General features: G+C 40.5%; 1 protein-coding gene across 1 annotated transcript in view; it reads right to left on the bottom strand.

Moving 5' to 3' along the window:
- stag1a (STAG1 cohesin complex component a) overlaps positions 1–20,430 on the bottom strand; it is a 62,687-nt gene that overhangs the window by 17,799 nt on the left and 24,458 nt on the right. The window contains 7 exon segments of the mRNA XM_079692855.1: positions 338–489; positions 2,368–2,572; positions 4,277–4,353; positions 5,341–5,437; positions 7,393–7,548; positions 7,770–7,890; positions 8,128–8,369. Of these exon segments, the coding sequence (XP_079548981.1) occupies positions 338–489; positions 2,368–2,572; positions 4,277–4,353; positions 5,341–5,437; positions 7,393–7,548; positions 7,770–7,890; positions 8,128–8,156 (837 nt within the window). The 5' untranslated portion in view covers positions 8,157–8,369.

Here is a 20,430-nt window from a genome sequence, read left to right on the forward strand (position 1 = left end):
ACACATGTTGATGCAGAAGAGACATGGAGAAGAGGGGACACATGTTGATGTAGAAGAGACATGAAGAAGAGGGGACACATGTTGATGTAGAAGAGACATGAAGAAGAGGGGACACATGTTGATGTAGAAGAGACATGAAGAAGAGGGGACACATGTTGATGTAGAAGAGACATGAAGAAGAGGGGACACATGTTGATGCAGAAGAGACATGGAGAAGAGGGGACACATGTTGATGCAGAAGAGACATGAAGAAGAGGGGACACATGTTGATGTAGAAGAGACATGGAGAAGTGGATCTTGCACAATAGGTGCCCTTTGGTATCAAACATCAGCCCACCTCCTTCCTCTTCTGCAGGAGCAGCTCCAGCTTGTCGTTGGCTCGTTTCCCGGCGATCTTGTTCCTCTCGGCCTCGTACTGCCTCTGCGTGTTGTCCTGGTGAATGCTCAGGTTCAGCGCCACGTTCACCAGCGCCGTCATCAGCTTCATCGCTGCGCACACACAGAAAGGCACATTTAAGGATCAGAAATACATACAGGAAAAGGCCTCAGACTTGCATCGCAGGAAACTATTTGTAAATTGGACAGAACCAAGTTTACCAATGAATCAAAACGAATCTTGTTTGTTTGTCTATGTTCCAGAGGCCTGTACTACGAAGCAGGATTTTCGCTTAGCGGGCTAACATCAGAGAAAACTCGGGGTTTCCGGTCCTACGAAGCTGGTTCTCTTTTTAGCAGGCTAGATCTCCATGGTAACTGATGCTGTGCGGCTAACCTGCCCCGGAGCAGGTTAGGTTGCAGGCTAAGAGCTCAACTCAGTGAAAGCACTGCCTGCTGACCAATCAGAGCTCAGTGTGCGGAGTTTAAAGCGATCAAGTCATATTACAGGAGAAAGGAAATACAGAAAAGCTGCCGTTGCAGGAAAGACGGCCGGCAAAAATCACCGACTGTATGAACGTGAACATTAATAGAATATCACCTCCCATTTTCAGAGCAATCTGACTATTATAACATTAGCGTTAAGAAGGCTTACTTAAATATCTGCCACAACATAAGTAACCGGATCAGAGTAACATTAAGTACAGTCCGCGGCATATTACATCATAATGTATCATATATCTCCTTATCTGAGTCAGCTGAGCCGTATCTGGCCGTGCAACACTCACAGTGTCACATACTGTGTGCAGAAGTATTATTTTAAGCAACACATTAAGTTGACGAAACACTCGATACAAATTTAATTAAAGTCAGATCGTGTCTTAGACGGGGCAGTGATATCATAAACCTGTTAATGTACGCATTCAAACACTTTTTCTGTTACCAGCAGTATTCACCTTGCAGGCTTTTATCCTGGATAAAGTGTTTAAGTCATGGATGTTTAAAGTTTAACTTCTTCATATGTCTAATATTAAAGTTCACTTTTCATTCAGGAAGTATGACGCTGCGCTGTCAGTACGCTTCTCCATGTTTGTGATTGGTCGAATGTTCCAGATATCACCCCTCTCATGTGAACGCGCACCTAACTAGATGGGACACGGCTGGCTTGAGCGACCCACTTGATAACCCACGTCGTAGGACCGTTTAGCGAGAGCGCGTATGTTTTGGATTAGGCCAACCGGCTAACTCAAACATATCCAGGTTAGGTTGAACCAGCTTCGTAGTTCAGGCCTCTGGTATTACAGTCTGATGCAAATACGATAATCAGAAGCATTAAGATATAAAAGTGAAGCTGTTGTCACATATCTTAATAATCAAACAACTTTCAAGCATTAAGTGGCATTTCTAAAGTTACTCCTACTTTTAGTTAACCCCTTTATTCACTTAAACCTTTCTTTTTTGTAATGACATGCCACTTGTAAGATGTTGCGCGACCAAAACTAACACTAGCAGTGTTGTCATTCACTGCTGGCTCTTTAGGACAGGGGTGTCAAACTCAAGGCCCGCGGGCGAATCTGTAATCAAAAAGCTCCTCAAAAACGCTATCGAAGCAGTTCCTGCCGTTGCTACGTACCTCAAACGGTAACAACGGACTATTTTTATTAGGGGATTCATGTCATTTTAAATCAATAAAAACATTTTCTAAATCAATAAAAGCATTTCAATTTATATTGGGAGTCATGTCGGGCTCCTGATCCGCCTGTCGGGTGTTCTTTTACCCATAATGACCGCCTCGCTATATACTATATATTTATATATGTATATTTATATAGTCTTAAAGTTACAACCGGCCCTTTGACTGCAAACTTAATGTTACTGTGGCCCGCGATGAAATTGAGTTTGACACCCCTGCTTTAGGAGGTGTGTAACTCACAGAACTGTCAAAACAAAATGTCTCATGGTAATGACGAGCTCTGTTGCTGCCGTCCTTACCCGCTAACGTGGAGGTGTGTCTGAAGGCTCGCACTTGAGAGTCGGACAGGCCGGTGAGGAGGGAGATCACCGTGTCCATCATGTACTCGTCGTAGATGATGCTGTACTGACACTGGCGGATCAGGACGCTGATGAACTCGCAGAAGTTGTAGCGGAACTTCTTCCACAGCGGCCCGGGCATCGTGAGAGGATAATCCCCGCTGTCCTGTTGACGAAATGTTGGGAAAATACTGAATGTCCTCTTCCAATATCAGAGTAACATGGTAACAAAGGTATCCCAACTGTAGCTGTGAACATGACAGCATGTGTGATTACCTAGAAGAGCATCAGGACTGTTTGAGGCATATGATAGCTATGTGATTAACATGATGACTCAGCCTCTATGGAGAGAGACATATGACAAGCATGCTCATTTCTGACGTGGAGCTAATCTGAAGTAAACATTGAATACTGCTTTCTATTCCTCCATGTTGTGACTGTGGAACTCCCTCTCTTGGATATCAGCATGTGAAGGACACTGTTCAGGAACTAGTTGATGCTCTGTATGTGATGACTGCTTCCATTCTGGAGAGGATCACAGATACATGGATCCTGAGATTGAAGCTCAAGCCGGTGACGAGTGATTATTAATATTTAGTAGTATTCAGAAAAATTCATGATTTTGAGATTTTGAGAAAAAGTCAGGATTTTGAGAAAAAGGTCTGAATTTTGATATTTTGAGAAAGTCAGAATTTTAGAAAAAGTTATGATTTTGAGAAAAAAATCAGAATTTTGATATTTTGAGAAAATGTCAGAATTTTGGGACTTTTAGGAAAAATACAGGTTTTTGGGATTTTTTGAAAAATGTCGTAATTTTGAGAGAAAGTCATAATTTTTAGAGAATTTTTTTGATTTTGAGAAAGAGTCATAATTTTGAGAGAAAGTCAGAATGTGGGATTTTCAGAAAAAAGCCAACATTTTGAGAAAAAAGTCAGTATTTAGTACATGCCAGGATGTATGATCAATAGATGAACTGGTATTCCTGCATGTAGTGACTGTGTAACTCCCTCTCTTGGATATCAGCATGTGAAGGACACTAGTTGATGCTCTGTATGTGATGACTACTTCCATTCTTCACAGATACATGGATCCTGAGATTGAAGCTCAAGCCGGGGACGAGTGATATTTTCTTAACACAAAACATCGTTATCAGAGCGGCTTCATCATGGCTTATCAGAGGTGTCTTGTTCAAGCCTCTCTGCTGGCAACAATATCCATTGCTTACTTGGAGAAATATTGTCCCTCTTCAGCTGGCGAACTCCACAACCCATAAAGCTTTACTGCCAACTGTGTTATATTTTTCAAGACACCATGTCAGATCTTGTTTTTTATCTTATCGTTGTTATTGTTGATGTTGTGCAATGCGGTCTGATTTATATATAACTGATATGGGCGGTGGGTGGTCAGAGTAACTTCTATTGTGCCATTTATGCTGCTGCTGCACTGTTTGATGTAAATGTTCATGATGTAAATAGAGGTAAGGATCTTAATAATAATAATAATAATAATGCATTTTATTTATAGAGCTTGATTTCTTGAAACTCAAAGACACTTAACAGAGTAAAATTCATTAAAACGTAGTTAAAACACAACTTCAATTACAGATTAAAAGCAGTTCTGAAAAGGTGAGTTTTGATTTGATCTTAATAATATTATTTATCAGTGGGATTTTGATTTGGTCTCATAGTATGCCTCTTTGTAGTCCGTATAACGCATTACCTATGTAAGCTTTTTTTTAAAACACACTGTGTATCGCTTCTATAGACTGGCAACATATTTGATACGCTAATAATTATGATAAATACAGCAACACATCCTTTACAAGATAACCCTTTCACTTGAACTCAAACTATTCTCCGTCTGGACTTACCTCGTCAAACTCTTCGGTCATCTTGCGGATGATCTCTGCGTTCTGCATGTTCCTGAACATCTCGATCCTCACCGTGCCTGGTCACAGAGAAATATGGACAGGATTTAAATCAGATTTCTATTTGACACATGTACACAGTGGTGTAGCGGGCGTTGGACGACGGACCCCCACTTATTTGAAGCATGATTTGTTTTCTACAGTCTAATAAATATAAAATCATTGCCAGTGTTATCAGTTGCAACTAAGTGTGTATTTGTTCTGAATTTAAGGTGTGTAAAAAGTAGATTAAAAACACAATTTATTTTGGAAAGGATGATTGCCACAAAGAATCAAAGGATGGCTCAACACACCATGAAATGGGAAACAATCAGCTCTAGAGAAGAGTGGGATAAAAAGGAATAATACATGCTTTTGATGATATTGGACTTTCAACCTATTTTTTTTTTTTTTTTTTTGTTTATGAAATGTTGAAGTGACAAACTGACTGTATTTGATTATTATTATTTTTTCCTGTTTTTTTTTGTTGTTGTTTGAGATAAGAATGTCTCTTTTTGTTATTGTAATGTCCATGTTTTGTGTCTGTAGCCTGTGCAATAAATTAAAAAATCAAAAAAAGTTTAAAAAAGTGTGTATTTGTTTTAATAATGACAAAAACATAATAGGCAGATTTCACAGTAATTATAATAAAAACGTAGCTCAAGCATTTATGCAACTTGAAGCGTGTGTGTGTGTGTAGGGTGACCAGGTGTGCCACTTTGTGCTGGACTGCACACAGCATTTTTATTAATAGTCCTGTGTCTCACAAATTGAGACTATGTCCCGCATTTGAGTCGCGCAGAAAAGCCGGATCGGTTCGCTGACGGTCGGCACCGCCCTTTATTATTATATTGTTTAAACGGCATCATGTTGAGCTGACAGGCGAAACAGAGGTACCCCCCCCACCCCCCCGTTGACAGTTCACGAGCGCTTCCATCGTGTCTCCCCCCGCCGCGTCCACCCAGTAAAAAAATCCCCACTACACCACTGCGTGTAAATGATGTTTTAATAGTTTTGATTTGTCCTACCTTTGCACCCCGAGCACTGGATGAAGAAATTGATGAGATCCAGAAGCGCCAAGTCTCTGTCCTGTTTGTACGACTCGATCCACTCATCCACCACAGACTGAACAAACACAAACATAAACATGAACATCTGTTGATACAAAGTTGCTCAATTCACAGCATTACAAATCGCAGTACAGGGTGACATGAGATCAGCCAAATTGTAGAATTGGAAATGCAATACTGGTGTTTTTAAGCATCTTGTGACACTTCTACGCTGCTATGGACAATCTTGCACTAATGCACATTCTCAAGATAATGAAGTGACTGTTATTCTGTATATAGAATAGTATGCGTAGGATGCAGCATTTGTTTTTATTATTGTATAAAGCCATTTTAGGAAAGCTTCCACTGTATATATGTGCCAGATTTGCTCCAGTTTGTGACTCTCACGGCCCGTCCACACACAGGCATGAAAAAAATCTTTCAAAGCTTCGCCCGTTCACTTGAATGGGGTGACGTAGAAGATTTGTAATCTTCGCCGAACTGCATTGTGGGGAGCGGAGCTTGGCTTTGCAAGCATCGTGAGCATCAAAAGTTGAGCAATGTTCAACTTTTGATGCTCCCGATGCTTTCGAAGCTGGCATCAGCCAATCAAATCCCGTTTATGCAAATCCCGCCAGTACAAGCGCTAGCCAATCAAACCGCGTGCAAGCTGGGAGAGCCAGACCGCAGTTCATTTCCTCATATTCCAAACGAGAAATTACGGTAGCAAATCACCCGGTTCTTTACGACCAGAACTATTTACCGGGATACAAACCGGAGGAACCAGGCATGGAGGGAGGTGGCAGAGACAGTGGGTGAAACTGGTAGGTTTTCGCCAGTTTACTTCGTTTTAACATTGCTATTGCTTTGTATGTCGGGGGCGGGAGCTTCATCTGATTGGTTGTTGGTCGCAAAAAATCGGCAAGCTTCAGATACGCCCAGCATCAAGATTTTTCAAGATTTTTTTCATGCCTCTGTGTGGACGGGCCGTTACAACCTCAGAACTAGTGCCTGGACAAGGTTCCAGGTTCCTGCCGTGTGGACTGAGGCTGGGAAAAGGAGTCTTTTTTATTCTGGTCCTTGGTCTTGGAATGACCTTCAATCAAGCCTCAAACTGAGGGCACTTGTCCCTATAGCCTGTTTTAAATTGAAGTTGTCTGAGGTCCTTACCACCAGCTGCTCTTGCAGTAATAAGTAGTGTACCTTTCTTTCTGTCCCAAATGTGCTCAATGTAGTGACTGCTGTTCATCTTTTCTTTACTTAGTTGTGTTCTCTGTATTTTATATGTCTGTTTTATGTGTAAGAACGTGTAGCGTTGCTGCCATCTTGGCCAGGTCAGCATTGTAAATGAGATTTTGTCTCAATGCTTTTTATCTGGTTAAATAAAAATATATTGATATGTGTAAATGTGTCTATAGGATATACATATTTCATACATATTTGTATACATATCTGTATATTGTATAATTGTATTTCTGTATTCCCGGTTGTTGGAAACGTCATTTCGATCTCTCCGTCTGTACACACAAACTGAAAGATTGACATTAAAGTTGACTTTGACTTTATCGTGTCCTTAAGTAAAGAACCACAGGGATACTTTATGGTAAAAATGCTACTCCTTCAGGGGTTTTATGGGGAAACGAAGGTGTGTTCATGAGCCTCTATGTGTGTGTGAATAATCAGTGTCACAAGGCTACCCTGGACAAATTCCAGTAAATAACCTGACACTTCCTATTAGTTCAACCACCTGTATTACCCAATCTCTCCTGTTCAACTCAGCTTTGGGTATTTCTGTTAGGTTCAATGATTTCTCCAAGTGTGTCTACAGGTTTGCCTGTTTCTTAATATGTACACATGCAAAAATGTGTCTTCTTCATATTTGCACACATATTTTTCTATATATTTCTTTTTATATTCGGGATTGTGGGAAACAGTATTTCGATCTCTCTGTCTGCACACAAACTCGAAGATTGACAATAAAGTTGACTTTGACTTTTGACTATGTGTTTCAGAAGCTTGTATCCCACCCACCTGCATGGCGCTCTTCCCCATTCTGACCACTTCAAACAGCGTGACGGGGTCTCCTCCGTCTCCATTATGTTGAACCACACCGTTGGCTTTTCCTCGCCCTCGTGCTACGCTCACGGACTTTTCCGCCGGCGCCTTACGAGGCTTCTTATTGGTTGACTGTGGGGGCAGAGGCGTCAACAACACAGGTAAGAAAAACCACTTTTATTTCCTTGAGAAACAAATACTGTAACTGGGGGTTAAGACAGCTTGTTTCTTCCATGATTCAACAGACGCTCACACAATCAAATAGACACACGGACAGAGATGGTCACACCGAAAGTCTGATTGTTAACAAGGCTTTTCTCACTCTTTACACTCTGCTGACAGAGGGCTCATACCTGGGCTGCTTTTCCAGGCCTCCCTCTCTTCTTCTTGCCTTTGACCTCTGGTTCTTCAATCTCACTGATGCTCATACTTAAGCCCACTGCGTCTGTTGCCCCAGACTCATTGGACGAGTCCCTGAGAGAGAGAGAGAAAACACATAAGATTCCTTTGCATTTGAAAGCTTTCAATCGTCCACTGGGCAAATATTCAGGAAGTTCTATGAAGAAGAAACACACTCGACAACATCGTGTTTGTTTATGAAGACACAAATGAAGTCACACAAACGTCTAATTTAAAATATTAACTTTATCTACAGTATAAAATTACGTAGAGAACCGCTTTAGAAGAGTTTCTTTTGTTTGTTTCACTTACTGTAGGACGGGGAGCTCCGAGGTGATCATCCTGGTTAGTGGGGCTGGCGGTGAGGTGTGTAACTTTGTGTGTGTGTGTGTGTGTGTGTGTGTGTGTGACTTCAGGACCTAGTGTGTTTCAGGTCCAAAAGATGGAGGCACAAAACAGCAGCTCGGTTGGGGGGGAAAGATGTGGAAGGGCAGGGAGGAGAGGCTGCAGGACGGACTGCACTCGACTTAACGGCACTTAACTCTCATCAGCTCCTGGAGAGAAACACACAGAAAGAAGGAAGGATGGTTATTAAAACATTCATGTCAAAACAACAAGAAGAAGTGTTTAGCAATTTTTAAATATGTGCCACACAAGCCTGGTGGAAATATGTCAAAGGGAAGCTTGTTTTGTTTGACTTAAACTGTGATGAATACATGATCTCATTGTTTTTAACATTAGGCAACACGGGACAGTTTGTATGATGTGTGGAGTCCTTCTCCCAAGTGTCACAGCAGAGAGAATCACTTCCATCTGTCACTCAGGATGTGGAGGGGAAATGGGGAGAGGAGGACACCAACTGGACACTTTGAGAACTACAACAGCTAAATATTGAGGGGTGTGTAGGGAAGGTTTGTGCACACGAGTGTTGTTATTGTTAAAAAATGTCAGTAATCCACCGGGAATAATTCGAGATTTGATCAAGTAAAGAAACCAAATGAGCTTTCTGTATTAATCCAAGAGAAAAATCCTGTTATCGTTACATTTCACCATTTTAAACTGTGTTAAAGTATTATATAGAAGGAAGAGCAGTGCTATAACGTAATGCCTTTTGGTATGTATAAAAAAAAAAATGAACCAAAGTCTTTGTAAGAGGCGTATGCATTTCAGAAATCCTTTCCAGAGTTGCAAAACATTCCCAGGTGGCGCATTTGATGCAAACTCAATGACACAATCCCAACATGCTTGGCAGCCAGAGCTAAGCGTGATGGTAATTTCTCCGTTAGAAGACTAGCAGCTAAGTTCATTATTACATTAGTTTCTGATTTGTTAATTATGCTAATGAGAGCAAAGAGCAGAGGAGAAGCAACACCGCTCTTCACCACAAGAGGCAGTATGATCCACAAAGTCCTCTGGCCAAAGTCTATCTCAAAGTGCTTAATTGAGTTTTAACTGATGGGAAGTGGGTTGAGAAAAATCCCCCAACACTCATTTAGCTCACAGCTCATGTTTAGTCCAGTTCTGATAATCTACAAAGTGTTTAAAGGGTGTATTTTCCCCAGAGTGTGTGTGAGTGTATGTGTGTGTGTTTGAAAGTAGGTCTGGGCAACAGTAGGGGGCAGGCTAAGAGAGTGTGTATTTAAATACTATCATCCACACAGTGTTTGTACTGAGGAACGGCATGGGCAGGAGAGCCCCCTGTTTCACCAAACACACACACACACACACACACACACACACACACACACACACACACACACACACACACACACACACACACACACACACACACACACACACACACACACACACACACACACACACACACACACACACACACACACACACACACACACACACACACACACACACACACACACACACACAGTTTATTTTCCGTCAAGTCAGTAAATCCTGTATTGTTGTTAGCAGGTTTAAAATCTAATTAAATACAATCAGGAGTTGCTCTTCTTACTTTCATGTTTCAAAAGGCAGCCCTCACAGAGACAGGATAGTTTCGACTTGATTTGACCCGCATGCACGTACATGAGCATCTGATCGATTTTGACACGTGTGGCGCAGTGGGTTGTGCGTTGGTGTTTGGATCAGGGGGTCACAGGTTCAAACCCCACTGCAGTCAGCATGTCGTTGTGTCCCTGAGACACTTCACCCCAAATTGCTCCTGTGGGGATTGCCCACAGTATTGAGTATGTAATTCGCTTTGGATGAAAGCGTCTAACAAGTGACATGTCATGTAATGATATTCCTGCTGAACCTGTGTTAAACTACACAAAGATAAGAAATAGAGGCTGCTAACGTGGCTGCACATAGAAATGGAGAGAGAAATAATCCTGGCTGTCTGTGGAGCAGTATTTGTACATTTGGATGAATTTTGTACTTGCATGAGAGATCGAGCAGCTTCTAAAAACCTTTAGATGTCACGTTATATGTTCTCGTGCACGCTCTGTGTCAGAAAATGATATTTCATCAAATGAGTTATGTGCAAAGCTGACATCTAGGTAAATAAAGTCAGAATACAACACAAACTCTGAGGCTAATATAGCAGCCGCTACTATTCTAGTCTATAATGTCTTACTGTATGTGCAAAAGTTATTATCGATGCTTGTGTGTGTGTTCAGGGGAACGAGGCAGGACGTCGTGGAGAAATGGGAAAGTAACAGTTCAACTTAAAGGAGAATACAAGAGTATAAAGAGTAGCACATACTTCAACTCTGCCTGTTTGTATCACCAGCAGAGGTGTAAACAAGTTAGAGAAAAAGAGATGTGTGCACCTCTGGCCACTACATGGGAAGCTTTATTCTCTCCTTTCTCGATTCAAATAAATCAATTATTGTCAAATACTTTAGAAAATTATTAAAAATAAAGTACAGGAATTCTACAAGAAAGTAAAATAACCTTTAAGCTTACATAAAAAAGCTATATCTCCGCTTTCATCTCTCATTTCTTTTATTTATGTACCCGTAAGTCCACATATTTGGCCGACTTTTTAGGATTTTATAATGCAATTATCACCGCCATCGAATCATTTTAAACACTGCATTTTAGATTTAGATGACTTAGCTACATGTAAGTGAGTCGTTAAGACTGTTCGTTAATTAAATGGATATTTCACTTGCACACAAAAATCACAATTATTTAAAAAATCAAGTAACAATTGTAATGGAGAGACCATCTTTACAGTATACAGTACATTAAATGAAGCCTAGAAGAGACTAGTTTCCCTCCAACTGGCTAAACTGTACTCTACAAAGTCCACCCACTAAGGCAAGACGCACAGATAAAGAACAAACAAACCAATTCATTTGAGTTGGGACACAGGGATGTGAGTTTTGATACCTAAATATAGTCAAAGGTAAACAAAGAGACCTTTTAAACAATTACTTTTCAAAAAGTGTTCATGATGAAACATGCTAAGTGTAGTTTTAATTATGTAGGTCCTGCTTAATGTTTATTTTATTATCTTTGCATTTTTAATGACTGCTTTTAAATGCCATTTTATTAATGTCTTTCAGTTTTGTAAAGCACTTTGAATGGCCTTCTATTGCTATATAAATACACTTGCCTTGCCTTGCTGTAATTGATAGGACAACGACCAAAGATACTTGTGTTTATGAATAATCACCTCATTTCATTTTATGTAATCGGCTTGATTGAATTTAATTAGCGGACTAATCCCACTAACACATCTCACCTCATTGAGAGAGCTGATCAAAACAAAATGATAATGCTCCTCCTGTAGCTTGAGACACTTGAGACTGTTAATCACACTATGAGCAGTTCATAATAAGCACATGTAGAGATATAACTGGATTAAAGCAACAGTTGTGCAGCTTTGGGATTATTTTATTATGTAATTTCACCATTGTTCCACCTGCTAACCTTCACACCCTGTAACATCTCAAATGCATCATTTCATTTCCCCCAACGATAATATTCATCCCTTTCATTATCAGATTATATTAACTTTTTTTTTCCTTTGCATTTTAAGAAAAATATTCACAAGGCATACACACCAAAATAAACACATCTAGGTACAAAGATTAACTCCATAACAGATGACAAATACGAAAAGAAATAATAGTAATAATAATATTACAAATAAAAGAATGTATGCATTGTTAACACTCAGGTATACATTCAGTATATTGTTCTACACTTGACCAGTTGTTCCCACCTTTCCTCAAAGATATGCATGTGGTTTCTAATTCTCACAGTTGTTTTCTATATTACATAGATTTCATTTACTTATTCCATTGTGAGATACTAAGGCCCCATTTACACGGGAACGCAAACGAACCGAATTCGATATCAAAGAAGTCTTCCGTTCACACGAGACCGCTCGACCCGCTGGAGACGCTGTAGTACATATGCCGGGCCTGTAAGTGGCGCTGTACTTCCACAACAAAATACACCAAAAGCAGCGAAGAAGACCCCCGTGCATGGTTGCCATGGTTGCCCTTCTGTTTATTCTCCGCCGTGGATTTAGCAACATGTAGTTCTCCTGGAGGAGCTGTAGATTTTGCACTAACATCTGTAGCATGGTCAGTAGCTAGTGATCATGCTACAGCAGTGAGCAGCATAGGTGGGGAGAGGCGGGGTTATGGCTTCATCATTATCAGGAAAATGATCGTATAGGGCGCACACCCGGAGCCGTTTGGCCCCCCAGAGCATTTCGTCCGCAGATCTATCCACCTTGGGACCCGTTATCGTTTGAGGGGTCCGTTAGCGCGGTTCCGTTGTTGCCTCGTGTGAACGAACGGGCCATACGAAAGAGAAAAGTAGCGGACACAACAGCTTACCTTCTCGTGTAAACATAAGTTATTATCTTTTAGCCAATTCCTTGTAATTTGTTTGATGATCGCTATTCTAATTACCACATGTTTTGTATTTACTCTGGTGTTTTCCCCAGTAATAGGGATAATGGGCTGTGGCTCAGTGGGTTAGCGCGCTGATCTTTGAATCAGAGGATAGCAAGTTCGAATCCCTCTGCAGTCAGCATGTCGTTGTGTCCCTGAGATACTTCACGCCAAATTGCTCCTGTGGGGATTGCCCACAGTATTGAGTATGTAAGTGACATGTAATGTAATAATGGCTTTTTGTTGAGATTATATTTCAACTAAGAAAAGGGAGCTAACTTCCTCTGAATCAACTCTTAAGGAAAGTTTTTGCCTCAGCGATAGAGCGAAATGAAAAAAGCATAAAACTCTGACCCGCTATCGACCAACAACTAAATAATCCTCAACGCACATTGGCTTTCCTCGTGTTCTCAACACTGACACTCTCTTGTTTTCACACACACACACACACACACACACACACACACACACACACACACACACACACACACACACACACACACACACACACACACACACACACACACACACACACACACACACACACACACACACACACACACACACACACACACACACACACACACACACACACACACACACACACACACACACACACACACACACACACACACACACACAGATTGTAGCAGCTTTAACAGAAGGCTATGAATAATTTGCAGTCAGCTCCCAAACTGTTTCTTCAGTTTTGGAAGACAGGCTAGGAGCTGCCGAATGTTTCCACCTCTCTCGCGCAATGTCATTTACTCTTACTGCAAGAAAGAAAACAAACTCACTCAAAGAATAAACCCACTATCTTCAAAATAACAAGCAGAATAATTAATAATACATGTACAGCCCATTTACTCTTCACTCAGCTACGCTTTTTTTGGCTGCACGGTGACTTTGACATGGGAATAACAATAAAATAACTGCACTGAGCAATGATATAATGGCTCTGCAAGAATGAAAAAATGTCACCTGTGATCAACATGTGATGTCATTCAGGTTTAGTAAGTATCATCTTTACCAACGCAGAAGAGTACAATCAAGTAAAGTATTCACATCCAAGCAGCTAGAAAGACGATTTTAGCTTCAAAATAGATTGATAGACAGATGAGGTGAGGTTGAAATTACTCTGATAGATGGCAGTCACCTAACTTAATGTCTGATTCACTATTGATCCACTACTGCAAGTGAGGAAAGGTACAAAAAAACTGAGCTTGAGAGAACCAGAAAAGCGACGCAAAACGTTAAAAGGAAAGCCATGGCACGGCTTCCTGTCATTTTGAAATCCCTCATGGTTTGCAGTGGTTATCCCAAAAGCCTTGAATCAAATCATGAAACACTGAAAGTTATTAAGGATAACAAAACAGGGCTTGTGTTGAACTGAAACACATTTTCTAACTAAATGACACGTTAACAAAAACAGGTCTGAATGCCAGCTTGGAGGGCAGCTTCTCCGTTTAATCATTTCAAAACATTTGTCCTGAAAGTCCAGGTGGTTTACAGACTATCTTGTGTCTGTTCATTTAATCTCAAAAGGGTTTTCAACTGGATCATTTATGCTTGATCTCTAATTGAAGTGTTCAGAAACTTCACCTCGTCTGAACCTAATAAACCCAAAACAAACCAAACATAAATTACAGCCCAGTTGGAGTCAGAAAGCTTCACAGAAATTACATCTGGTTTATGGGGAACGCTAGAGGATAAAAGCCTATAAAACGGTAATAAGGCCTATTTTGTTTGGATCAAAAGCTGTTATTTTGTTTTGACACAGGACTTGGTGAGCTCCTGAATTTACATTACATTAGCAATTTGGGGTGAAGTGTCTTGCCCAACGACTGCAGTGGGGTTTGAACCTGTGACCCCCTGATCCAAACACCAACGCACAACCCACTGCACCACACGCCTCCGTAGTTAGCGAAATCTCAACTAATATGGCAGAAACTGAATACCAGATATGTAAATAGATATTTGTATAGGTTGGAAAAAGTGGGAAACACAGGAGTAAAGGTAGTCCATTATTTGCTGGGACGTTAAAGAACAGTAAAATTGTATACTGTTAAAACAAAACAAAAGTTGAGAGAAAATAATCTTGTGATACGATATTCAGCCTGTAACTGTAGCCACACACACACACACACACACACACACACACACACACACACACACACACACACACACACACACACACACACACACACACACACACACACACACACACACACACACACACACACACACACACACACACACACACACACACACACACACACACACACACACACACACACACACACACACACACACACACACACACACACACACACACACACCCCCGAGGAGTTTGGTGGTGCAGTTATAAGTGCTTCTTCAGAACAAGCACTTATGTATGTTAACTATATCTGGTCCACTGGGTCACTTTATCCTCTGTAAGTGTGTGTGTGTGTGTGTGTGTGTGTGTGTGTGTGTGTGTGTGTGTGTGTGTGTGTGTGTGTGTGTGTGTGTGTGTGTGTGTGTGTGTGTGTGTGTGTGTGTGTGTGTGTGTGTGTGTGTGTGTGTGTGTACTTGAGAGTGCAAGACAACGTGTGAGCATCGGAGGAACACTTAACATGCATTACATGTTCTCAAGGAGGCAGGACGGCGTTACTATAGCAACTGTTGTGGGTCATAAGCCCGACATATTTGATTGGCTGATGGGAGGGACAGGAGGAGCCACAGTAAAGGGAGGGGGGGGGGTTTGAGAATATATATATATATACATATTTTATGTATCTCTCTGTACAGCACTTTGGTCTGAGGTTTTTAAGTGCTATATAAATAAAGTTGGATTGGATTGGATTGAAACATCCAATCGTGAAATATGACAGGATGTACTGTAAAAACTTTGGGGGGGTTATACATTAGTTACACATCTGTATTTAAGGGCGTTTCGACACCTGAGAGTCTGAACCAAAGTTTGTGTTTTTGTCCCATCATATACATTTGATCCAGTTCTGGTTTCTTTGTATTTGCTCCTGTGGGTATTGTCCACAGTAATAACTGTTACATGTCTAATATGTGTAATGTGTCATTGTAAAGCGCTTTGAGTGCCTTAAAAAGCGCTCTAATAAAAAATGTAATGAATTATTATTATCATGTTGGGCCGGGCGAATTGAGGAGAAAAAATTCAATAAACCATAAAGATACAAACTCAGAACAACAAGAAAAAGTACAGGTTAATTTGCTTTAAATAAGCCAAACCATTGAAGTGCTGGTGCATTGATTTCATTAGGTTTGAGTGATAAATACCGGCGCACATCTAGAACAGTCAGTACATTCAGAAATGTATATAAAGTAGGGACATAAACAAACAATATTATGATATCCAGAATCTAAAACTAGTGTCGTAACTTTTTAAACCAATATGCCTTCACATTCATTGGTCTATTACTCAAACTGGATTGGACCTTAAACAATAAACCCAACGATGCAGCTACATGCATTTTTGAACAGAGGCCCGTAACATTGCCTAGGGCGATATCCCGTCACATGACAGCACTGTGTGACATCTAAATAAATCAACGGCACAGACCCCGCATTCATTTGGGCCTCAAGGCTGAGTGCTTGGAAAAACTCATAAACCTGTTATCCAGTAAAAATATCTTGAATATTTTTGTATTCATGCTTCTTGGTTAATATTAAGCCGTATTTGGCTCTTTTCTCGCTGTAACAAATGCAAATGTCCCCTCTGTGGGACGAATAAAGGTGTTAATAACCAAGTTGTTAAACGTTGCCACAATGTAGCATCATCCAGAAAAATCCTGCTTTACTTTCTACAACTTTCTTGTAATTGTCCTGACAAGAGAACAAAGTTAGAAACGGCAACATCCTTTATCAATGTAGTACTTTTCCAACGCGTTATTATTATGCTTGATATCTAATTGAAACTGCAACACCCTTTATCAACCACCAGATTGAGATTGAGATAGAAAGTTAAAAAACATGAGGCACAGTAATTGTTACTTTAGTGATGTCCCACAACTTATTACTTTGTGTCCTTGTAAAGCCAGCTCAAGTGAGACGTTTTTGTGTCACGATTAAGAAGTTAAAGGTCACCTATCATGCTATTTTTAGGCAATAGCATAGGTCTCAGATATATAAAATACATGTCTATGAAGTGTTTTGCTCAAAATAGCCTCTATTTCGCTTCCTGTTTCAAAAGTGCTGATTTTGGGTATAAAGCTTTAAAAAAAAAAAAAAATTGATACCAAATAAAAAAGGAGGGGGCTGAGCTCATGGGGGACCCGGCAGCTACTGTCTAAACTAAATACCTGCTGTGATGAAACGCCATATCATGGATTATCAAGGATTATTTCCGAAACAGTATGGAGCTCAAAGGCTTTCTCTCTTGCCGGTTATACCACAAGGTGAGTTCCTTTTTACTTCCTGCTTCTTCACACAAGTGAGGCGTTTTTGTGTCCCGATTAAGAAGTTAAATAAAGAAACAGGATTACTTTTGCTAAAGAAAGACAGCATGGCAATGGTCTCCTCTTGAAGGAGCTGGACACATTTAGCTTGCAGCCAAAACCTTTTCCTAAAGCCAAACTTCTGTCATCAGGCCGTGTCTCTAAGCTAATTATAGAGTGTACACAGAATTGCGTTTAGGGATGGTGAAAGTGTGACGCAACCAGATATTGTAGGAGGACACATCCAGCTATGATGCAGTGGTGCCATCACAATCTACACATAAAAATGTAATCAAGGTAATAAATCAATTCCAGTGCCAGAGGAAATGGTGAGTTCAAACACCCGGACAGAAAGGGATAAATCTTGTTTTACAGAGTAAAGTCTTTCATGGTCACTTCATATCCTTCAAATGTGAAATACATATTTTTTTCTTGTAGAATAATCTGGCTTTTCCATACAAACACTACTCCTGTCTTGGGTTAAAAATAGAGCAATCTCATTAAAAGGAAATGACCAATTAGTGCAGCACTAATACTTTATTTCGACACATCTTAACAGCCCTAAACTAAAAACATCTACACTATTATAGCAACATTGAAGATGGTCACTAAAACTACTGGACATAAAATACTGTTCATGTAAATATATCTAATATGTATATATGACCCAATTTGTATATACAGTACACTATGTTCATTTTAATTCATTTCTTACTCCATGGTTTTTCATAATTTTCCAGGGTACATGGGCGAGGGAGTGTGGTCGTCTTTCAACCAGAAGGTTGTGGGTTCGATCCCAGCCCGCGCAGCCAACATGTCGATGTGTCCTTGGGCAAGATACTTAACCCTGAGTTGCTCCCGATGGCATGGTGAATGTGTGTGAATGTTAGGTCCTAGAGCAAGTGGTACTGCTCTGTATGAATGGGTGAATGACATGTAGTATGTAAAGCGCTTTGAGGGGTTGTAAAGACTGGATAAAGCGCTATATAAGTACAGTCCATTTACCATTTATATGCAGGAATGCTGAAGTCAAATGGAAGACCTTTTCTAAGACCCTTTCCATACATTTTAAGACCTCATCGCCACTTTGAGTTTTAACCGGTTACCTTGGCGACACACTTTACCTCACATTGACTATATACAGTATTGATTGTCCTTCCTCCGTATCTTCCAACCATTTGGACGCAAACTTGCATTTCCCCATAACGACGTTGTTTAACAACCGGCGTAAACGGACCTTCGCGAGCTATCAATCAATGATTACATTCAGGCAGACTGTAGAATACAACCTCTTTGGACAATTGATATACTTATTGAAAACAAGCTACAAAATGTAATACCTTGGAAAATGCCGTTTAATACTTTTTAATAGCCTTAATTTCCGATAAATTGATTTACCAACTTTTAATACTTTTTAAGACCCCGCGGACCCCCTGTTTTTATTTTTATCTTTGATTTTATCTTTAATTTTATTAACCTGTGTGAAACCTGTTTTTCATCCTTACCCTGTTGCTGTTTGAACTACTGAATTTCCCCACGGGATCAATAGAGTGGAGCAGGGATGAAGTATTTACCCGGAAGTAAGCTGCATGGGTTCCCTCGACAAAAAGCAACGGGATTTCTCCATAGGATTTCGGAATATTGCAAAAATAATAAGGTCTGTGGAAAACGAACCCGTTTGATAAATGCACGTTTTCTTCAGCCGGATAATCTCCACATGTCTACCCTAATTTTTGAATCATAAATCTAATCGCCAGAAGCAAAATGCTAACGTTATGCTATAAACGAACTACAGGCGAGTACAGCAGGGTCGCACGACTTCAACGTCACGCCAACTTAAGATCCATATTCAAAAATACAGATTCAAAATTGTACAAGTTGAAGCGTTTGTTTGAACAGTTTGCAGGAGGCAGGTTCTTGCTTTCAAGCAGAACACGGGGAAAAACAAACTTAGCGGGATTGTTTACTTGTTCGGCGTAATGACGTACAACGGCCTCGACGACTTCTGTAGTCCTATTCAGCCACTTGGTAACAACCATCGTTTTTCACACGTAAACTCTTCAAAAATCACCAGTGGGGTCACTGCTGATGTATTTAATGTCGCAGAACAAAACGTGATCCGTCTCTTGACTTTGTGTCAACCACAGACCTTATTTCAAGCTATTTTCCAAAATCCTATGGAGCAATCCCATTGGCTCTGAGACGAGGGAACAGGAAGTGGTAAAATGCTAACTCACTTCCGGGTTTTAGGACTCGTCACTGCACCACTCTATAAAAGGTCCATCTTATCATATCTTAGAACAGTGGTTCTCAAACTTTTTCTGTCAGGCCCCCCCTTTGGAGAGAAAAAAAAAATCGGGCCCCCCAACACAAATAGTCAGGCTCAGTGGCGGCGCCAGAGATTTATTTTGGGGGTGCTGTGGGGTAGCTTGACGTTTCATAGAGGGTGCTCAAACATTTAGGGTTTCCCATTAATGTACCGGTCGCTACAGTGGAATTTTCTACTTTAACAATCCCCACGCATATACAGTGTACCCGCGACTGTTACAATGAAGGTTCAATAATCAGCTCACGGCATATAGGTGTAAGCAGGGTTAAAGTACTATTTTTATAGGTGGTGTGTGGACCTCAAATAGGGGGGTCTGGGGGAATGCTCCCCCGAGAATATTTTTAAATATTGAAGTTAAAAGCATCAATCTGGTGCACTTTGAGAGCAAAATGAAGAGATCTATTGATACCTCTCTCAACACCCATTTGAAACAGAACTGTGAACAGATTTACTATTTCTTTAGGGATATTTTACAAATCACTCCCCTTTTAAACTTTTTTTTTTAATGTCATATAGTATTTCATACCTGTTTTTAATTTATTCTCTTATTTCTTTATCACTATAATGATCATATATGGAAAAGAGATTTTAATCTCAATGAGTCTTTTACCTCGTTAAATAAAGGATATATCCATATAAACGTGTGCCTCGGAAATAATTGTTTACATTAATCGTGAACAAAACGTTTAAGACCCACTGAGATAACACTGAGAGAGTCCTTTAGCTCACTGAGTCTCTCAGTCTGACAGGAGAAGACTCTCCTCCACTTTGTTTTGAAAAAACTCCTTATATCCGTTAGCGTAGCTCGCTAGCACCAGAAGCTAACAACAACGATCTCCGGTACCGGTGCGCTCTCTCTCTCTCTCTCGCGCACGCACACAAAATGGCTCGTTCCACACACACACACAGAGCCGAGCGTTAATGAAACACAGAGACCCAGACGTAATAGTACTGTATC

This window comes from Notothenia rossii (genome assembly GCF_949606895.1).
Source record: "Notothenia rossii genome assembly, chromosome: 7".
NCBI lineage: Eukaryota > Metazoa > Chordata > Actinopteri > Perciformes > Nototheniidae > Notothenia > Notothenia rossii.